Source organism: Recurvomyces mirabilis (assembly GCF_035927965.1).
Source record: "Recurvomyces mirabilis strain CCFEE 5264 chromosome Unknown scaffold_21, whole genome shotgun sequence".
Lineage (NCBI taxonomy): Eukaryota > Fungi > Ascomycota > Dothideomycetes > Mycosphaerellales > Teratosphaeriaceae > Recurvomyces > Recurvomyces mirabilis.
Genome location: NW_027041955.1, coordinates 481,869 through 501,295, shown reverse-complemented (window position 1 = coordinate 501,295; position 19,427 = coordinate 481,869). Strand labels below are relative to the sequence as shown.

Genomic DNA, 19,427 nt, shown 5'->3' with positions numbered 1-19,427 from the left:
TCTGTACCTGCCGTTGTTATGGTTTTGTTGATGGCCGCGAATGCAGGAGTCTGGTGAAAGCGAAGCAGAAGTGAAGTTGAGATTGAGTCTCGGCCGAAGCGCAAGCCGGCACAAATCGCAGGACCTTCATCAAATACTCTTTCAGTCATTCATGTCACCACCATCGCGCGACTCTGTCAGTACGAAAGGCAGTCTGATCGTCTCATGATGGTTGAGAAGAATGCCACAGTCATCGCTCACAGCATGGCTGCAGAAACCCGCCATCACGGCTCAGAAGAACAAGACTGTCACTACGACTCCGACCCCTGAACACGACACTGAGACTGAAGAGACCAACCCACTTCCCAGCGGACACACAAACACACCGCCACCTTTTCAGGCTGAGCCCTCAGGGAGCTCAGTACCGAAGACTGTCACGCCCTCCACGACAGCCAAGCCATGGAAAGCACCCTCGCCACACCTCCCGCAGAATGTAGAGATACGAGCATGCACCAAAGCAGATATACCCGCTCTGAAACGTCTCAATAGCGTCTTACTACCTCTTCCTTACCCGGATAGCTTCTACCAGGCCATCACTGCGGACCCAGTGACTTATAACCTCACTCTCCTGGCGCTCTGGCACGACGATCCCGCCAACTCTGGCAAGGAGAAAGGACGATTGATCGGAGCCATACGCTGCCGAATACTGCCCGAGACCCCACAAACATCCAACCTCGAAGACATGGATGAGAAGAAGGACATGCTTTACCTCTGCACCCTCACACTACTGTCTCCTTACCGTGGACATGGCGTAGCATCGCACATGATGCACACGCTACTCGTTCGAGCGGTAGACGCTTACGGCATCACAAGCGTGGCGGCGCATGTTTGGGAAGCAAATGAGGAAGGCTTGGAGTGGTATGCGAAGCGTGGGTTCAGAGTAGTCGGAACAGAAGCCAATTACTACCGTAAGCTAGATCCCAGTGGCGCGGTGGTCGTGCAGCGAGAAGTCAGGGTTACGGACTTGCTTCATGGGTAAAGCACCACTGTTATGTATATCTTGCTGTTGGCATATCAGACCTCCGATCCATCAATCGAGAAACACTCTGCTGTAGACTTGCGGCCCATGGGAGAAATGGATTGCATGCCTCCACCCCTGAGCATTAGCACACAATGGGAAGATGATTGTGGGTGGTAGCAATGGTTTCTCAATACTAACCACACTACACAGCAATCAGATGCAGAAGACGCAAGTAGAAAATTCGTCTGCATTACAGCATTGTATCCGCTCTAGCATCTCTATCAGTTGCCCCACCTCAGATAGCTGGCAACAAAAGTTCATAAGCCTATTCCATACGATCGACTCTGGCCCCATGCCCAACGACATCCCCGTCAGAATCGTGACCCGCAACAGAACCGCCATCTATGTACAACATGAAGATCCCTACAATGATAGCAGCAAAAGCACCTATCGCATAGCCACTAGAATAAAGCGAATAGACGTCCAGATAAAGCTTCGCACAACGCACATTCCAGGGGTATCATAACCAAAAAGACCGAAAAGCAATCATACCAGACAGATCGGCGTATAATAATGTCTCCACTTGAGCCCCGCCTTCATTCTCCAACCTCCTCCTCTGGTGGCTGTGAAACTTTCACAAGCTCATAGTCAACCATTCCCACTCTTGCGGACCCGTCAACATACCCGGATGCACTCCAGCTGGGAGCTCGCCATTCGGACCCAGTACAAGACGTCCTTGCATCGGCCCACCATTCGGCGCAGCCATCATCTGACTCTGCATAGCTGCAAGATCGGCTTGCGAGAGCATATTTGGAGCCAAGGGAGGTGGTGCCGAGGGGGCAATCGGGACATTACTCCTGCTCGCACCAGCCGCGCCTGGACTCGTGGTGCTTGCGTCTACCATTTCTGTATCCTCGGGTGCAGTCGGCATACTAGCTCTGCTTTGACGTCTTGCTTTGCGGGGTGCCATTGTTCGTGTCGGGACCAAAGCAGGCGGCTGGGAGACAGGCTTCGGCGGTCCAGGAGCAATAGCGACGACCTTCGGCACTGGCTTCTCGGCAGGTCCGGAACTCGTAGGCGTCGTGGCCGCAGTTCCACTTCCGGCTGATCCGGCAAGTGATTTGGGCGAATCGGCGTCGTTGTTGGAGCCTCTGGCTGAAGTCGGGGTGGTGGCTGTTGTTTGTGCTACCGAGTTCTTACGGCTTGCGCCCTTCTTACCTCGCATTGTACCCACAGGAGCAGCATTGCCGCTGCCTCTGTTGCGCTTCTTGATCACGTCTGTCTTCAAGCTCAATGGTCGCACTACACCGTGCAGCTTCAAGAACAACCCGCAAGCATTGCACAGAGGGTGGCCTTCGGGATTACGACGCCAGAGCGGTGTCGTTTGTGTAAAGCAGTTCGTGCAGGTCGTAGGGACTCCACTGTCCGGCCGCGGACTGCCTGGCCTCGATGGGGCAGCAGATCCAAAGCCCGATTCTGGCGGCGACGAAGGTGACGACTGCGTGCGTATCGAAAACATTCCAGTTGCCATCCCGACTGTATTCGGTGTAGACGTTGTCCTTGGTATCTTCTTCGTCCTCGGATCACCACCACGATTCCTCATGTCGCTGACTGATGCAGCTGATCCATGTCCACGACCCAGACCAGACTGATCCCAGCCCTGCGGCGAAGGTATCATCTCGGTATGACCAATCGTAACACCCTTCCTTGGCGGACCAGCCGGATAGCGTGCAGCAGTGGGATTGAACTGATTTGACAGATTTTGATCCCATTGGAAGCCGTTGTTCATGTCCTCCATTGGTGAATAGCTTTGCGGCATCATCATGTTTGGGTCATTGAATTGCATGGTATCGTCGTCTTCATCGTCGTCATCTCCTCCGAACGTGAACATGTTGTCGTGGTGAGACAGCGGCAAGCTGCCAGATTGCATGAAGTCGTGAGAGCCACCAGGCATGTCAAGATGTCCTGGCATTTGGAAGGTCGGCTGTAAGAAGTTGTGCGTAGGTGCACTAGAAGACATGGCACTGAACATGCTGTCACCAGTAGGGTTGAAGACGAATTGCTGTGCCTGCGGTTGACTTGGCGTTTGCTGAAGCGGCAGGTGATTGAAATTTGGCATGGATGCGTGGCCGTGCTGCATTTGCGACTGACCACCAAAGAACATGTTCTCATGCGTCTCTGCTATGGGTTGTGGAGTAGAGACCGTGGAAGGATAGGTAGACTGGATCGGTGACTGGAAGTTCGACATGCTCATCGGCGGCGGCATCGTGGTCTGAGGTGTGTACATTCCACTAAAAGCGCCGTTGCTGAACATGGGCGATCCAACGGGAGAGAAGCCAAAGCTATGTTGCAGTGGCCCTGCGGAGTTGATGATAGGATCATTCTCGAGGTCAAAGGTGTTGAGGTTGAATGGGATGTTAGGGTGCTGGGCTTGTGGGTGAACAGTCGGGGTTGGCTCGAGTGAGTAGTTGTGCAACGCAGCCTCTTCCGCCGGATCTTGGGATACCATGACATTGTTGTTGACGGGAGGGACTTGCGGCGATGCTTCGGCTCTTCGCTTCGGTGGCTACATTCGATCAGCATAATCAGACAACACAGTACAGACTTGCCACGACATACCCTTCTTTCATCTATGCTCGTCTTGCGCACGTGCCTTTGTACGTAATTGAATTCTTGATTGGTTCGGCTCTGTTCCAATGGTCCGACTGTGGGTGCGGAAGCACGTGCGACTGATAGGTCCTCTGACTGCAGTCGGTGTTGTTGTTTGATAGGGATGGCAGATGCTGTTACCAAGGAAGGGTAGTCTAGATCGCCTGCCGCACTTGAGGGCGCGGGTGAAATGCCAGCGGGTGTGCCCATCGAAGACGGCACGATGAAATCGTCCAGGTTCATCTGGTCATCTTTCTGGTTGACACTGGACTGTTCAGACGACTTCCGAAGCTGTGCAATGCCGCTAGGTCGGTTTGTGGTTTGAGGCGCCTGCGAGAGCAGTCTGCCCACTTGTCAGCATCACACTGTCACGTCACCAAACTACTCATATCACTCACCCTTGCCTCTCCAGCTCTCTGCGACGTAGGTTCATAGACATCATGCGCCATGACAGATTCTCGAGGCGTTCCGAATTGGGTAGCTGCCCTTTCGTCTTGTGGTACAATTTCCATATCTGCGTGCCAAGCGGATCTTTCTTCTGCATCTCTTCTGGTGACTCCAACTCCATGACCGCGCTCGCATCGTCCTTCCACCCGTCCAAAAGTGATTCACGCAGGATGCCCTTCTGCGCCGCCACCGCGTTTTGTGGCGACAGCTCCAGCTTCCCCTCCAGCGTGCTCAGCGTGCTGGCGGAGGTCAGCGAGTGCAGGGCGGAAGACGATCCAGAACTGTCGTCGTTGGCTTGTCCCGGCGGGATGCGCACATGACGTGGTGAGGACTCGAGTTGGGAGGTCTCCGCGGCAGTGTAGGTCGAATCGTCTGAGAGTACGTCTGAGGACCGCAGCTCGTCTATCATCACCCCACGCGGTTGTCGATACGCCCTAGCCTGCTCTAGGCCTGCGTCCTGCGTCCTTCGGCCCTCCGACATATGGTTGTTCCAAGGCCAGAGACTACCAAATCTCCCTTCGCTGCTGCTCACCGTGGGAAATGTTTAATTAATCTTGCTCCAAAGACGTAAGCAAATTGGTGGGCGAGTGGCACGCCGGGTGAAAGAGGTATAGGTAATACAACGGTGCACAGGTTGACAGGTTAGCTGTCGGCGGCCCACTACCTGCGCTACGACAGACGCACACACACACGGGCGCAATAATATGAATCGAGGGTGGAAAGCCGGCTCAAAATGCCCTGCCCGCCGGGATAATCCACCCACTACGACAGCGTCCTGTTGGTAACTTTCCCAGCTTGCGCGCAACGCTGAGGAAGTAGCTCGGTCCTTTCGGTGTGCTTTGGAAGCTACTTTCTTCCCGCATGAGAGCGTGGGATGGGGAGTGGGTCAGCCAATGAGGCTCACGCGAATGGCATCTGAGCACATGCACGCCATGGATCACCCTCGTCGGCCGCGCTGCAAGTCATTGCCGTTCCCCATTGCAAAGTGCGCGTAGCCGTCCGTGATTCTTCCGGGTGTGTGAGTTTGATCAAGACGATCATTTTCACAGCATTTCGCACTTCTCACACGCGAACGACCTGCGAGGTCCCTCCGCCACGTATATTCAACTTTATTGCTAGAGATCTGGTACGCATTGAGCCCACCTCGGCATCAGACGGCCTTCTCGCTTCGTATGAGATGATGAGGCCTGTTAGCCTGAAGCCACGAATATCTACCGGATGCGCACAGTGACGCTCGCATGCAGGGCCTCCATCGCCATGCTCGATCTCAATCAAAACTTGTGGAGTCAAGGCCCAGCCAAACGCCATGAACGGATGGAGAACGCTGGATCGCTATGAAGAGGCACGACGATTGTTTTGGTAAACATTCAATTGATCATAAGCACATTATTGTGGCTTAGTTCAGCTGCTCAATAATACACTTCAACCCTACGAGGTCGAGCTCGCGTTATAAAACGAGTCGGTCTCGACTCCTCCTCACTTCCAGAAAGCTTCTGTCAAATTGAGTTTTCGCTGGAGGTTCGCTTTGCCCTCACAAAAATAATGGCGGATGTACAATTGTGACACTACTCAACAATGCACCAATGCACGCAATTGCTCTTGATATATGGAGTCGGGGAGCAGTGTAAGTGGACAATTGAGAGTCTACTACAAGTCCTACAGTGGATACATTTTCGATACAGGCTGTAGCAGAGTTGATGGTGGTCTGATCCTTAGGAGACTGCTAACGGGCGACCGCATCTGGTCCTTCCGATTGCGCCCGAGACTCAACCCTAACTTTTCTGGTGCGAGCAATATGTGCACTTTCGAGCGACCGATGCAAACGTCGCGCAAGATGATTGTTCTTGAGTAGATATGCCTCGTTCTGCTTCGTCATGGCTTTCGCGCAATCAAAAGCTCTCGAGGGGCATGCGCATAATCTATCCGCCTGCCATTATCGACTTCAACGATGTGATCTTGCCTTCCACAAACGGGGTTCTCATGAAGGCCCGAATTCAGACCAGCGCAATGCTGGTGACGAAGCCTGTCGTCGCAGTGATTCCTAGCCATTATCTGTAGGTTGCAAAGCCCGAGTGGAGCTGCGTCAAAGGTACACCGGCGGCAAATGTTCAGCTGCCTCGAGCCGAAGGTCCCGCTAGAAGAGCTGTCGTGGAGTCGCGATCGATGGTCGCACGCAGGCAAGGTAGCTGAGAGCTTGCTGGGTCTTCTCAGCTCTCGCGACAATCTGGTCCGGTAATTCCAACTCGTCGTCTGTCATCTTGGGTGTTTGCACGATTCAATCCGAGGGTAACAGCGGTCCTACATCATTAAGGCCAGCCCGTTGACCTAACGTGAACCTCGCGTTGGCGTTGAGCTCCGCTGTCACATGCTCGCCTTCCTCAAAGGAAAGTGTATGGAGATGCCGAACGCTAAGACCACCGGACCGTGAGGTCGGCAAGACAGCGAAAGCAGGGACAGTGCTGACATGTGCCTGTGCCGTGGGGGTGCTCGTTGTCCTTCAGAGAGGCGGCGGCCGGGCCACTTCTTATCCCATCTTTCAGGTAAATCGCCTAACGAAATGGCAGATGGTGCCGGTTAAAAGCAGTGCCGAGAATAGATGAATTCGATCGTGGAAAAACAGCTGTGTTGGTGGCAACGACTTGAGATGAGCCCGGAGCTCACACGACAAAGTGCTGACTCGATGTGGAGAGATCGGGAGGGGTAGACAGAGCTCCTAGCGCGGTTGCCGAAGAAGTGGCGAGGCGCGGATCTGGGGCGGCGACTTCGATCTCGAGACGTTTTCCAGCAGAGGCGAGGAGTGGGAAAGCCACATCCCACGCCGGCAGAGGTATGTCAGGTGTAGATTGTCCGTGTTGAAGAAAAGGAAGAAAGATGCTCGCGTGTGTGATGACGACAGCAAGACGAAAGAAGCACGCGAGCTCGAGAAGGACTCAAGAGACTCCGCGAGCACCATGGACTTGACGCCCTACTTATACATCTTAACCACATGCACATCTATCGCAACTGATGCCCTTTCGCTCCCCGCAAACACGCCCGCAGATTAGATACGAGACCAGGGACGGCGAATCGGTGCGCTGATATCGAGCCCTGCATCCTGGCACGTCAGTCGGAAGGTTGATGGCGATATCTGGAGTACGTACCTGCCTATCGTAGAGGCAGAGTATCTAATCACCTACACGAGAGCGAGAGTTTCCATGCACGACATGATGGGACTTTGCCGTCCGTTATCAGTAGATGTACGACTTGAGGCAAGAGAGCACGTGGTCGAGATTAGGACGTTTCTTGCTTGATCATGGATCTCCGTGGTTGAACAGGACTCTGACCTTGGCTGTGGGCAGGCACGCAGTTCACGCTCCCAGGCCTCCTCATAGTGCAATTGGAGTATCTGTGCTTCGAGTCGACCCGACATTGTTATTCCTTGATCAGCTTCCGGATAACGTAGCCCAGGGGTTTTACTTTGCCGCAGTCTGATCGTCTCAGCAGCCCAGACCCAAGCTCAGTGCTTCGCTACGCATCTCCGCGCGTATTTTCCCATCGACCTCACCACGTTCGTACAACTGGCCAGCCTGAAGAAGTCGTCATAGAGCAATCCTTTGCAGAGCAAGTTGCGAGAGACTGGAGCGCTCTCAATATCATACTACATTCAAGTTTTGTGTCCATCGAAAGTGCTCGTTCGGACCAGTCTTCATACGGGGATTCATCTCAGAATTATTGGTTCGTTATATCGAGTCACTCTACCCTTCCGCGTCTTCGGCTTCTTCCTCACTCTCAAATTCGCTTTCGTCGGCACCCAGCTCACCATCCTCCTGAACCCCTTCCTGGTCCTCCTGTTCTCCCTGGTCCTCCTCCTCATCTCCCTCACTCTCCTCCTCCCCATCCCGCCCCTCAAGAGCCTCAAATAGCCCATCAACAATCCGCCAAACAAATTCCCAAGTCAGAGCCTGCTTCGCGATGTCCTCCTCCTGATCCCTCAGAATCACATCAATCTGGCCCACATCCGCCACAGTAAGACTGATACCCTCTTCGGGAAAATCTTCTCAGCAGCTCACCGCCACCGTATCCCAGATCCCCGACCGCTTGAGGTTGAAATGTCGACTGTCAATCTCGCGCTCGATCCAGAAACGTACCAAGTCCTCACCATGATGCACCTCGAATCGAAATGATCGAATCCACTCAAGGCCGTCCTCACCTACATCGGCCGTCCACTGGCGAGAGCCATCAGTACACAGTCCTACATCTTGACTGTGCTCGTAGTTGAAAGAGCAACGACCGTCGATGGACGATCTGTCAAGTTCCTCTGAATAGCAGATCTGGCGAAATGAGAAGACGTTGCTTGAGTAGTACAGTGGAAGAGCTTCCCTGCGGATGAGAGTGCAGACTTGGGCGATGGAGGGCACTGTGTCGCATTCTTGGTCGTCGTCGTAGTCGAGTGGGAGACCAAGGGGCTGGATGGGTTCGGTTTGGAGGACCAGAGCTGAGTAGATCTTCAAACGGAGCTCTGGCAGTAGGCTTAAGACGGTAGAGCCTAGAGGTAGTGGGTGTTGTCGTCGTCGTCGTCGAAGGGTTACTAGCTGTCGAGGTCATGGAGGTGTTGTCTGTCTGTGGAATGCTGACAAACGAGGAGCTCCGCAACTGCCTAAATATCGGAGATGTATATATGAACGTAAGGTGCTTGTTCTGTTTGACCGACTGGAGAGTCAGCAGAAGGCTGATCATTTAAGTGTTCCGATGTAGGCAACAGAGCAAGCAAGCGGTACGAGACTGTCTCAGAGCGCGTCTATTTGTGAGTATCACTAGCTCATGCAGAAGCTGATAGCTTCGTCTTCGTCAGGTATTTGTGAATAAATACTCTGGCGTGGCGACCGGGTCGTCATTCGCCGAAGGAAATACTCACTGTACCTCTCCTTCGGCATACGGACACTATACGAGATGAATAGCCCATCGACTTCGCGCCTTGCATCGGTATACACGAAAGAGCCACTGTCCAGAGTCCTCGGCATTCGGATTGAGCTTGGGAGGATTTTGGAACCATTGTGCCGTTCCATTGGGTGGAGTGATGATAGCATGGAAAAGGAATCTCGCCGAACACTCGATAGATGGCTAGACTATCAGCATCAATTCAAGTTGACGCCACTCAACTCCTCACAAATCCCAATAAACTGATCCTGCTTCTTCACATCCCCGGCCGCCTTGTGCGGGCTCTTAGGCCCGCCCACGCCAAGATAAACGCCGCTCTCCTCCCCCGAGATCCTCCGCTCCCCACTAGCAAAATCCGCAATAGCCTTCGCCGGCGCATCGACACTCCCCGGTGCCCCACCTCCACCCATCTTAGTCTGCACCCAACCCGGATCCAAAGAGCAGGATTGGACGTCCGGCCATTTGCGTGCAACTGCGTTCGCGAGGAGGATGTCGTGGAGTTTGGAGTCGCCGTAGGCTTGGAAGGGAGAGAAGGATCGCTGTTGCCATGTCACGTCCTTCAAGCTGTCGTCGCCACCAGAGTGCAGGCCAGAGGAGAGGTAGAGGAGTCTTTTCGGCTTGTCCATCAGGCAGGTCAGGATATAAGGCGCAAGGCTGTTCACGGCGAACGTCGAGGCGAAGCCATCTGCTGTCTTGGTATCCGAGTTCGAGGGTCCGAGGCCGGCATTGTGGACTACGGTATCCCACGGTCCAGCAGCCTTGGCTTTACTCGCAAGGTCCTTGGTCCCTGCGATGGTGGTCAAGTCACCTATGAGAATATCTTTGGCACCAGGTACAGCGGCCCGGGCATCTTCTCCTCGTTTCTCGTTGCGAGCGTGGAGGGTGACCGTATGGCCTTGTGTTATGAGAAGCCTGGCAGCTGCTGCGCCGATGCCGTCTGAGGAGCCTGTGATTACGATGCGTGCCATGTTCGTTCCTGGGTGTTGGATGATGAAAGATTGCTGGCTCGGTCACGATTGTGTATCTTAAATAGTATTTAAGTACCTTTCCCCTACCTTTAATGCTTCGTGGTGATGTAATCGTCCACGGATATTGCTGTCAGCCTTACGTCCTATCACCGTCCATCTCCATCCCAAAACTGCTTGACTTGTGCAGAGGTACGAAGCAACCTGCCTTCCTCTGCGATCGTGCTTCTTGACATTGCGTCTCGAGAAAAGCTGAACGGGACGAGTACATCGTCGTCGGCGGCCTTTCATGTTCACTTTCCACCAGACTTGGCAGATCTTCGTTTCACTTCTCTCTTCAGCCTAGCGCTGAACCCCGAGGTGTTTCATCGTCCCCGCCACTGCTGCGGATCAGGCACGCGTAATCTTGGTCGACGGCGATGAGGCGCAAGGAGGTCTTGGTATAGCAATATCGAGTATCGTTACATATCTGCTGTCGCGTGAAGCATCTCACATCATCCAACAAAGAATCGTAAGCAGTGAGCGGCTGACACCAACGGCGCATTGGATTGAAGCAATCTATATTCCTCTCCAGCGTCACTCGAGTCCGAATCGTACACCGAATATTGGAAGTGATTTAGACCGCGAGACACCACGCGAGAACAGCATGGCGACGTTGTTATGGCAGCGCGATCTGGCTTCGGACGTCAACGGGGTCAAGAATACATATTCATCCTGGAACAGCTGCATGACAAAGGCATATTGGTGAGACTTTACTGCACAGTACACAAACAAGGCGCAAGACTGACAACGTGCATAGTAAATGGCCTGCAATCATAGGAATCATCATAGGCTCTCTCATCGTCCTCTCGCTACTCTGGTGCTGCGCTCGATGTCTATGCTGTGGTATGGAGTGTTGCTGTGGTTGTTTCTCATGCTGTAACTCCTGCTGTCCCTCACCACGACGGTCAGGACGAAATGATGGATACCAGCAGCAACCTCCTCCACAACCGATCTACCAGCAACCTTATCCTCAATATCAGAGCCACGCGCCGCCGATGTATGGAGGAGCCGCTGCGGGAGGATACAGAGGCCAATCCACTCCCCAGACAGCGACGTTTGATGGGCCGACCCGATCTGCTGCTGTGCAGGCCCCGCCGATAGCAAAGTACAATGAAGACGCGCTTCCAGCCATGCCAAGCTGGGACAACGCAGCGAGTAGACACGTCGAAGAAGAGGAGATGGAAATGGAGAAGCTAGATCACAACCAAGCACAACAGCAATCATTATTATCTCAGCAAGACAGCAGCCGCTACTACAACAACCAGCCAGAACACGCAGGAGATCTCGGTGCGATGCACGCCCAGCCTTACCACGACTACAGTCAACACCAGCAGTACGCACCTAGCATAGCATTAACAGCCCAGCAATCGGCCTACCCACCCACCTATCACTCCGGCCCGGATCGCAATGCCTACGCACCAACAGGACAGCAATATCGTGGTTATGAGCCTAGTGTTGCGCCGAGCTATCACACCACTGCACAGGGGATCGTGAGTCCTCTCAGCCCACCGCCACCGCAGGGCAACGGGATGGGAAGAAAGCCGGTACAAGGGACGTGGCGGGATGTCTAGTTCGGAGGTCATCGAGCACCCTAGGCATGATGTGGCTTGGCTGTTTGATTTTTCGATTAGCGCAGGCGCTTTGGAGCTCGCTGTGTAACGTTTTTGAATTCATGATTACTGCCATGCTAATGTTCTGCTCAATTCATCACTGCATCTAGAGCTATGCTCTCGCTGAGACCTGGTATACCTTGTCATTTGCCTCGATTCTCCTGGGTAGTGACTCGTTGGACAACTGTCAAGTTCTGTGAGCGTAGTAGTTGACATTGTCCTCATCTTCAGATTCATGGACTTGTTTAGATCGTCAGGGCCACTGTAGCGTGTCTGCAGTCGTTGGTAAGGTCTGTGCACTCAAGACTCAAGCCACGCGAGCTGAGGTTCCAGCGCCAAGACATCATCTCATCTCATCAGCAACGTCCACAACAAACATTGTGGTAAGATGACGTGTGGGACGACTACACATCGCCTCAGTGAGACGTAGGAATGCCTTTGCAGGACTACTTCATCCTTTCATAAATCTTTAGTCTTGTTCGGACTCGGGTCCAGGCCTTTGAGTATTATCACGCCAGCCGAGGGACACGATACGACCTCGAGATACATCATTCACAGCCCGCTCACTAGGACACTCGCCGACTACACTCCCCAACGATTCACGTCGAATACGTTCGATCATCACCTCGACATATTTCGTGCCTTCCAAAAGAGGACAGTTACCTGCCAACAGAACCTTGGCAGCTTGGCGACCCACTTTAAATCACGTTGGACCTCACCGCCAATGCTTGCGTAACACGCCACCAGGTCATTAACACTGCACATGGCTTCCTCACCTCGCCGCCGACATGTTCGAAGACGCAAATCATGGGACATCGGCAACAGCACAATCAACATTCGAGTTGGCAGCCGACGCAGCCCACGACACTTTCACGAAATCTCCGTAGCGAGCCCTCGAGATGCGCCACGCTTCGCCAGACTGGTCAATGATCAAGTACGAGCCTTTCCGCAAGATCCAATCATCATCTCCATCAATGGCTACCAATCCTGGCTAGAAGAGATCTTGAGTGCCTGCATCGAGGACTACTGGTCGGATATCTCGGATCTAGGCCGCGAAGTCCAGTATGCGAATACCATGCAATTTCCGCAGAAAGCAAGCAAGCGTGGCCAAGACGTACCGTGGACTTTCATCCTTGACCACTTGAATGTGCCGCAAGTCTATTACTGGTCTGTGGACATGGAGCCACCATATTGGGACGATGAAGGTTTGCCGGTAATAGAGCACTATCGCTTCCGCGTGGGTGCATGGGAATGTGGCCGTGGGGCTTGTCGATTTGACCGAGAAGTGCCTGTCGCCATCATCTTCACCCGGCCTGATGCCGTTTCCGAGCATGTTGTGACCGAATTGATGTTCGACTATTTTTACAAGGACGGCGATTTCTCGCAGCCGCGCGAGGACGAAGAAGGCATATGCTGGCTGTTCTCTCGATTGTACTGGCTCTTAACTGATTGGCAGAACATCATCTCGGAAATTGTGATCCGTCTTGACGAGGCCGAGGCCAACAGTCATGGTAGGAACTTGCCAGTGAAGCTTCGGACCAGAATGATGCATAAAGAAGTCGATCGGCTCTACGAATTCAAAGAGTACCTACACTTTCAGAACAGGTCGTTTAAAAAGCTGCAGAAGCTGAAGGACGATGTACCAAAGCGCGAACAGAAAGACCCACTGTGGGGTGATATGGACGATGCGGTAGAGGATCTCGAGCAGTACGATTCCACACTGGACTCGATGAAAGAGCGTATGTGGTGATGGCCCATGTACGGATAATGCTTTAGCTGACACTTTGCAGGCTTCAACAATCTCATCCAGCTGGAATTCAATATAACAAGTGCTGTGCAGTCAGACAACTCGGCATTCCTCACCATCATCGCCACGCTCTTCCTTCCTCTATCCTACCTGGCATCGGTCTTCGGCATAACGACGATCACATGGCCACCCATCTGGTACCTATACGTAGCAATACCAGTAGCCATAGCGTCGGCCGCTTTCACATTCGTGTTTCCATGGTCCGTTGGTCAGGTACAGAAGCGCTTGTATCCCGTCGAATCACTCCGCATTCGGCTGCAACCTCGAAACTTCACTATGCTGGGTGATGAGCTGCCAGCTAGTGTGGATGTGCCCGGGAGCAAAGCTGGGAAGGTCAAGGGTAAAGCTCATCGTCCTTCGGGAGCGGATGGGATGAGAGAGAGAAGTCGAAGTCATCCGCGGGAGAAGCACGAGGACGAGTAGGATCGTCTGCTGCGGTATGGGCTTCTCATGTCCACTGTATGGTACTGGTGCTTAATAAGTGGTCATCCGTGTAGCAGCATGGGTCATGATGGCCCTGTCAGTAGCGGCATTATTGTGAAGGCATGTGCATCTCTATGAAACGCGTGTAGAAGGTTTGTATTATGCCGCCACTTCCCGATCGTTTCGTCGTTTGGCTTTTCTTCGGCACGCCGCATCCGTGCGGCATCTTCGTGCCGTCTCAGGTCATGCTGGCCGTCTACAATCGCATTCTTGATCACCGTCATTTGTTGGCCGTGGTCATGGTATGAGTATGCGTATGATGCAGCGTCTCCGAGCCACCTGCCGATCGTTCCAATGATAAGCCACCAATCCATCGCAGCAAAGAACACACATATATCACGGCTATTCCTCGTAACGAAGTAGCAACGATTCTCAAGATCGGCACCCTCACTTCCTCTTCAACAACCACACTAGAAGAACCGTAGAACATCAAGATCCACAAGCAATCGGTCCGACGCCTCATTGCTCCACCACGACGCCTGCAAAATGCTTGTCTATCCACTTTGACTTCATTCCCATGATTGGTTTGTATGGACCACACAGGATGACACGACTGCTGTACAGGCCAGTGCATTATATGCGTGCCCCATCTTGGAGGTTGGCGTTGACGATCATGACAGCAGAAACGCCTTGTATGGAGTCCCCTCGGGCAGTTCTCCGCGATGGTATGGAGTTTGTGTGCCGTGTATAAAGTCTGAAGAGTATCTCGCAGGGCCGACGATCGTGACTGTGTAGCTTCAAGTCTTGCTTACCTCTCCTTCATTCGTGCCTGGTGAACGAACCCGATACCCATCATGGCTGAAAAAGACCTCAAATCCTCAGGAGCTCCGGCTGAAGCCCAGCACCATTACGAGGACGCCACATATGAGCAGCGCCGCAACATGTCTGTCTCCGAGATTCACAGTGCTATCCGCTCGGGCTCGGTGCCTACGATCCGCAGCAGAAAGGAAGCTCTGGAAGTTGCCAAGGCTGGAGGATGGGAGGCCGATGCTCTTGTCGACAGTATGGAGAAGCAGCTCGCTGAGCGCGGCGACAAGAAAGGAATCTTCGATCTCGAGTTTCAGAATCCGAAGCACTTCACTTGGCTACTCGTTGCCTTCGCCTCGATGGGTGGACTGCTCTCTGGTCTTGACCAATCTTTGATTTCTGGAGCCAACCTGTTTTTGCCAAAACCTGGTCAATTGGATCTTTCGGCTTCGCAAAACAGTCTGGTAAATTCCGGCATGCCGCTTGGTGCCGTCGGCGGTGCGATCATCCTGTCGCCATGTAACCAGTGCCTTGGTCGTCGCTGGTCTATCCTCATTTCCTGCGTCCTGTACACGATCGGAGCTGCGCTCGAGGCTGGAAGTATCAATTTCGGCATGATCGTTGCTGCCAGAGTCATCCTGGGTCTTGGGGTTGGGTAAGAAGCACGATGCTCTTTGTGACTCTTCTGCGCTAACATCGACTCAGTCTCGAAGGCGGAACAGTACCAGTCTACGTCGCAGAGACGGTCGAACGCCGGCTACGCGGCAATATGGTCTCACTCTATCAGTTCAACATCGCTTTAGGAGAAGTACTAGGATACGCAGTAGCAGCCATGTTCCTCTCCGTACCCGGCAATTGGCGCTACATCCTCGGGTCTTCGCTCATCTTCAGCACGATCATGGGCATCGGCATGTTGTTCATGCCTGAATCGCCTCGCTTCCTGATGCACAAGGGACGCCCACTCGACGCCTACAAAGTCTGGAAGCGGATTCGCGGTGTTCATGAGATCGAGTCCAGGGAAGAGTTCTTCGTCATGAAGGTCTCGACCGAGGAAGAAGAAGCTGAAGTCGCTGCTGGGGCTGGTAGTAGACGCTTCCCGTGGATGGATTTCTTCACGAAGCCTCGTGCCCGTCGTGCTATCATCTACGCCAACATCATGATCTTCCTCGGACAATTCACTGGCATCAACGCTATGTGAGTCTCTCCATCAACATCCCATCTAAAACATCCCAGCTAACACTCCTACCACAGCATGTACTATATGTCCGTCCTCATGTCCCAAATCGGCTTCAACGAATACAACGCCAACTACATGTCCCTTGTCGGTGGTGGCTCCCTACTTATCGGCACCATCCCCGCTATCCTCCTTATGGAACGCTGCGGTCGTCGCTTCTGGGCCATCGCCATGCTACCGGGCTTCTTCATCGGTCTCGTCCTCGTCGGAGTCAGCTACCACGTCAACAGCTTCCAGGGCACCGAAGCCGTCTACCTCACGGGTCTGATCATCTACGAGATCTTCTTCGGCTCGTATGCGTGCCTCACTTGGGTCATCCCGGCAGAGGTTTATCCGACATATCTTCGTTCCTACGGCATGACGACCTCAGACGGCTGGCTCTTCCTCAGCAGCTTCATTGTCACATACAACTTCACCGGCATGCAAAAAGCCATGACGCCCACCGGCCTCTCACTAGGCTTCTACGGCGGGATTGCGGTGCTCGGGTGGTTCTACCAGATCTTTTTCATGCCGGAGACGTCGGACAAGACCTTGGAGGAGATTGACGATATCTTCCAGCGGCCGACGATGGAAATTGTGAGGGAGAATGCGGCGAATGCGAAGGAGACGACCAGAGATCTGTTGGCATTCAGGTGGAAGAAGGTTTTTGTTGATGGGCATGCGGTTAGGAGGGAGAGTATTGTTGAGCCGGTTGAGGGGACGACGGGCGCTTGAGGTATAAGACTCGTGGTAGTTGGGATAGAGCTCGTAGCAGAGTGTATAGACTTCATTAGACATTGAAGTTGCATCTGCAACAGTGCGGTATCGCAGCCTCTGAAGTGTTGTCTGTGCTCAGAAAATTCCAGGCGAATCGGGAAGGTACGATACCAGGGTCGCTATCGCCTTGCAAGACCACTGTCAACCTCCAGCGCGTACATGAAACTCTTGATGATGACAGCATGACCGTCAGAGAAATCTCTGGGGAAGTACAATATGGCAACCTTGGACTCTTGGCGCTTTGACAAAAGAATGCGTGAAGCAGAATGGTGATTCGGCAACCATTAGATATGGTATTACCATCAAAGACTGCACACTCCCAACCACACGGACGATTAGACGGTCTCAATATAGCGTTTGACCTCCCTGTGAGGCTACAGTCAGCAAGACATCCCTCAAGAGGAGCGAAAGCGATATTCAAGAATAACTCACCAATCAGTAACAGCCTCATCCCACAACCTTACCTCATGCTCCCTGGTCCCAGCAAAGTGTTCAACGAAATCATCGCCAAACACTTCTCTCGCCACACTACCCTTCCTCGCAAACTTCTCGGTAGCCTCCTTGAGACTTTTCGCTAACCGCTCACCCCTATCGGCACTATCGCCGACCTCTTGCCCTTTGCCGAGAGGTGGGACAGAGATAGCCATCTTCTTCTCGATACCCCTGAAGCCGAGGGCGAGGATGGCGGACATGACGAGGTAAGGATTCGTGTCTGCGCCTGCTACTCGGACTTCGAATCTTGTGCCCTTTGGTGGTGCGGTCGGTGGTGCAATGAGGCGGATACTCGCTGCGCGGTGTTCGAGACCCCATGAGACAGTCACAGGAGCCCAGAAATTCTCGACGAGGCGTTTGTAGCTGTTCACTGTTGGTGCGACTATGGGCATTACATCCGCTAAACCATCTAGTATTCCAGCGAGGAAGTGACGACCAAGGTCGCTGAGATGTTTGAGATCGTCATATTCTGAATTAGGATCTGGTTTTGCTCGTGCGAATAGATTGGCGCCGGTTTTATTGTCGCAAAGTGAGACGTGGATGTGGCCGCTGTTTCCCGGCAGGCCTTGACGTGGTTTGGCCATGAAGCAGGGTGTTATACCGTATTTGGAACTTGTATTCTTGACGACGAGCTTGAAGAGAGCGGCTTTGTCGGCCATCGACTGGATATCACCGTATTCGAGTGCTGCTTCGTATACGCCTGGTCCTGATTCGGTGTGCCAACCTTCGATGTCGCAGCGGAACTTGGTACAGGTGTTGTAGATGTCATAATACCAGTTTTGGTTGTGCGTTGGCCGGGTTAACGAGTAGCCGAACATGCCCTGCTCAAGACTGGGCAAATCGTTGACCGGGTTAGTTTGAAGGTACGTTGCTGTTGCGCTCGAGTTGCGCTCGGAGTTGCCTGGCCCATTGTCTGACGTTTGCGGAGCTCGGAAGGTGAAGAATTCGTACTCGGCTGTGGTGAGATGGACCAAAAGTCAGCCTTTGCAGCGTTTCAAGGCATTGTACATGGCACTCAGATGGTTGGTCGGGCGGAGCGCAACACTGCAAGACTGCTATTATCAAGATCACACATACCTCCTGCCAGAGCACCCCATCCTCTCTTGTCAATCTTTGCAACTTGCCTCTCGAGTAAACTTCTTGGACATGCACTCAGACTCTCGCCCTCGGGCTCTCGAAAACTGCACAAAAAGAATGGCACATCGTTCTCCCACGGTATTCTCCTGAAGCTGCTCAAGTCCACCTTGGCCACTATATCACGATATCCGTTCTCTGCATTACTGATCTTGAGTTCCTTGAAATAGGTCTGATCATGCATGTCCCAGCCAAATATCACTGAGCAGAACCCGAATCCATCCTTGGCTATTGACAGGAACTTCTTCTTGGACATGAGCTTGCCACGAATGATGCCGTCGATATCTGTACCGCCAACTTTAATGCTCGTATCATTCTTGAGAAGCTCTGGGAGGTCGGCATGGGTGAGCTGCGAGGCATCTTCTGTGATGGCCATGGTGGGCCGGGTGTCCGCGTGACCGTCGTCTTTATCCAGTTCTGACACTGGGTCGATGCTGTTCTAGCACGGATACGAAGAAGGCAGGCACGCTACGGGCTGTGAGTGAATAGGCCTGGCTCAAGCGATACTCAAGTCCTTATCAATGCGTCTCGAACACCAGACTGACTAAGGGAGCACGAGAGCTCCAGGCCAGCTACGCAATGATCGTCCGCTAGCCTGCAAACTGTCGCGTGGCTTGCCCTAGTAATGCTTGCCTTCCAACCGAGCAGCTTGCATATGCATCGTTTTGCTTTGCCGCTCCTCTTACTTCCCTTCATATCCACACATGCCTGCTTTTCGATCGCGCAGCAACTTGCAAAGGCGACCTTGACTGTACTCGTCTGCCGTCTTACACGTTTGAACGACATCCACAAGCACCAATTCGACATGACACATGCCAAGAGCGACGTCATAGTTCTGCCATTTGTGCTCAACCAAAGCCATAGCGATTCTACTTGCCACAGCGACAAACGACCATTGAAGACGGGGAGACTGTCCGACTGCACCCAAAGCTCAGTGTCTTTAGCTACGCGTTATCGAAGATGTTTGCTCCAGATTGCCATAGTCAGGGTCATCGGGTAGAGCAGCCGCGTATAGATTCAAGGTTGCTTATCGGGCGGTGAAGGCCCGCCGCCGATGGCATGAGTAAGAGATTCCACCATATTTCTCAGCGTCAACATCACCACAACAGATTCTTCCTTGCATTCGCCTCTCATCCCCTCGATT

At 53.1% G+C, this 19,427-nt stretch overlaps 8 protein-coding genes across 8 annotated transcripts; 4 read left to right on the top strand and 4 right to left on the bottom strand.

Moving 5' to 3' along the window:
* Nucleotides 1-220: 220 nt before the first annotated feature.
* On the top strand, nt 221-1,018 carry LTS14_007673 (uncharacterized protein; the record flags this gene model as incomplete). Its single annotated transcript, XM_064840363.1, has 1 exon — nt 221-1,018. One exon carries the CDS (start codon nt 221-223, stop codon nt 1,016-1,018), a length of 798 nt encoding a protein of 265 aa, XP_064692243.1.
* Nucleotides 1,019-1,634: 616 nt separating this feature from the next.
* On the bottom strand, nt 1,635-4,577 carry GAT1 (Sodium- and chloride-dependent GABA transporter 1; the record flags this gene model as incomplete). The annotated part of the gene is made up of 3 exons (XM_064840362.1): nt 1,635-3,566; nt 3,620-3,992; nt 4,048-4,577. The coding sequence occupies 3 exons, from the start codon at nt 4,575-4,577 to the stop codon at nt 1,635-1,637; spliced, it is 2,835 nt and encodes a 944-aa protein (XP_064692242.1).
* Nucleotides 4,578-7,830: 3,253 nt separating this feature from the next.
* On the bottom strand, nt 7,831-8,237 carry LTS14_007671 (uncharacterized protein; the record flags this gene model as incomplete). Its single annotated transcript, XM_064840361.1, has 2 exons — nt 7,831-8,065; nt 8,224-8,237. The coding sequence occupies 2 exons, from the start codon at nt 8,235-8,237 to the stop codon at nt 7,831-7,833; spliced, it is 249 nt and encodes an 82-aa protein (XP_064692241.1).
* Nucleotides 8,238-9,210: 973 nt separating this feature from the next.
* On the bottom strand, nt 9,211-9,981 carry LTS14_007670 (uncharacterized protein; the record flags this gene model as incomplete). Its single annotated transcript, XM_064840360.1, has 1 exon — nt 9,211-9,981. The coding sequence occupies one exon, from the start codon at nt 9,979-9,981 to the stop codon at nt 9,211-9,213; it is 771 nt and encodes a 256-aa protein (XP_064692240.1).
* A 1,169-nt stretch (nt 9,982-11,150) lies between these two features.
* LTS14_007669 (uncharacterized protein) lies at nt 11,151-11,591 on the top strand (the record flags this gene model as incomplete). Its single annotated transcript, XM_064840359.1, has 1 exon — nt 11,151-11,591. One exon carries the CDS (start codon nt 11,151-11,153, stop codon nt 11,589-11,591), a length of 441 nt encoding a protein of 146 aa, XP_064692239.1.
* Nucleotides 11,592-12,393: 802 nt separating this feature from the next.
* Nucleotides 12,394-13,860, top strand: LTS14_007668 (uncharacterized protein; the record flags this gene model as incomplete). The annotated part of the gene is made up of 2 exons (XM_064840358.1): nt 12,394-13,369; nt 13,421-13,860. The coding sequence occupies 2 exons, from the start codon at nt 12,394-12,396 to the stop codon at nt 13,858-13,860; spliced, it is 1,416 nt and encodes a 471-aa protein (XP_064692238.1).
* An 854-nt stretch (nt 13,861-14,714) lies between these two features.
* On the top strand, nt 14,715-16,615 carry HXT4 (fructose symporter; the record flags this gene model as incomplete). Its single annotated transcript, XM_064840357.1, has 3 exons — nt 14,715-15,322; nt 15,373-15,861; nt 15,919-16,615. The coding sequence occupies 3 exons, from the start codon at nt 14,715-14,717 to the stop codon at nt 16,613-16,615; spliced, it is 1,794 nt and encodes a 597-aa protein (XP_064692237.1).
* A 377-nt stretch (nt 16,616-16,992) lies between these two features.
* On the bottom strand, nt 16,993-18,659 carry LTS14_007666 (uncharacterized protein; the record flags this gene model as incomplete). Its single annotated transcript, XM_064840356.1, has 3 exons — nt 16,993-17,023; nt 17,090-18,104; nt 18,227-18,659. The coding sequence occupies 3 exons, from the start codon at nt 18,657-18,659 to the stop codon at nt 16,993-16,995; spliced, it is 1,479 nt and encodes a 492-aa protein (XP_064692236.1).
* Nucleotides 18,660-19,427: the final 768 nt, after the last annotated feature.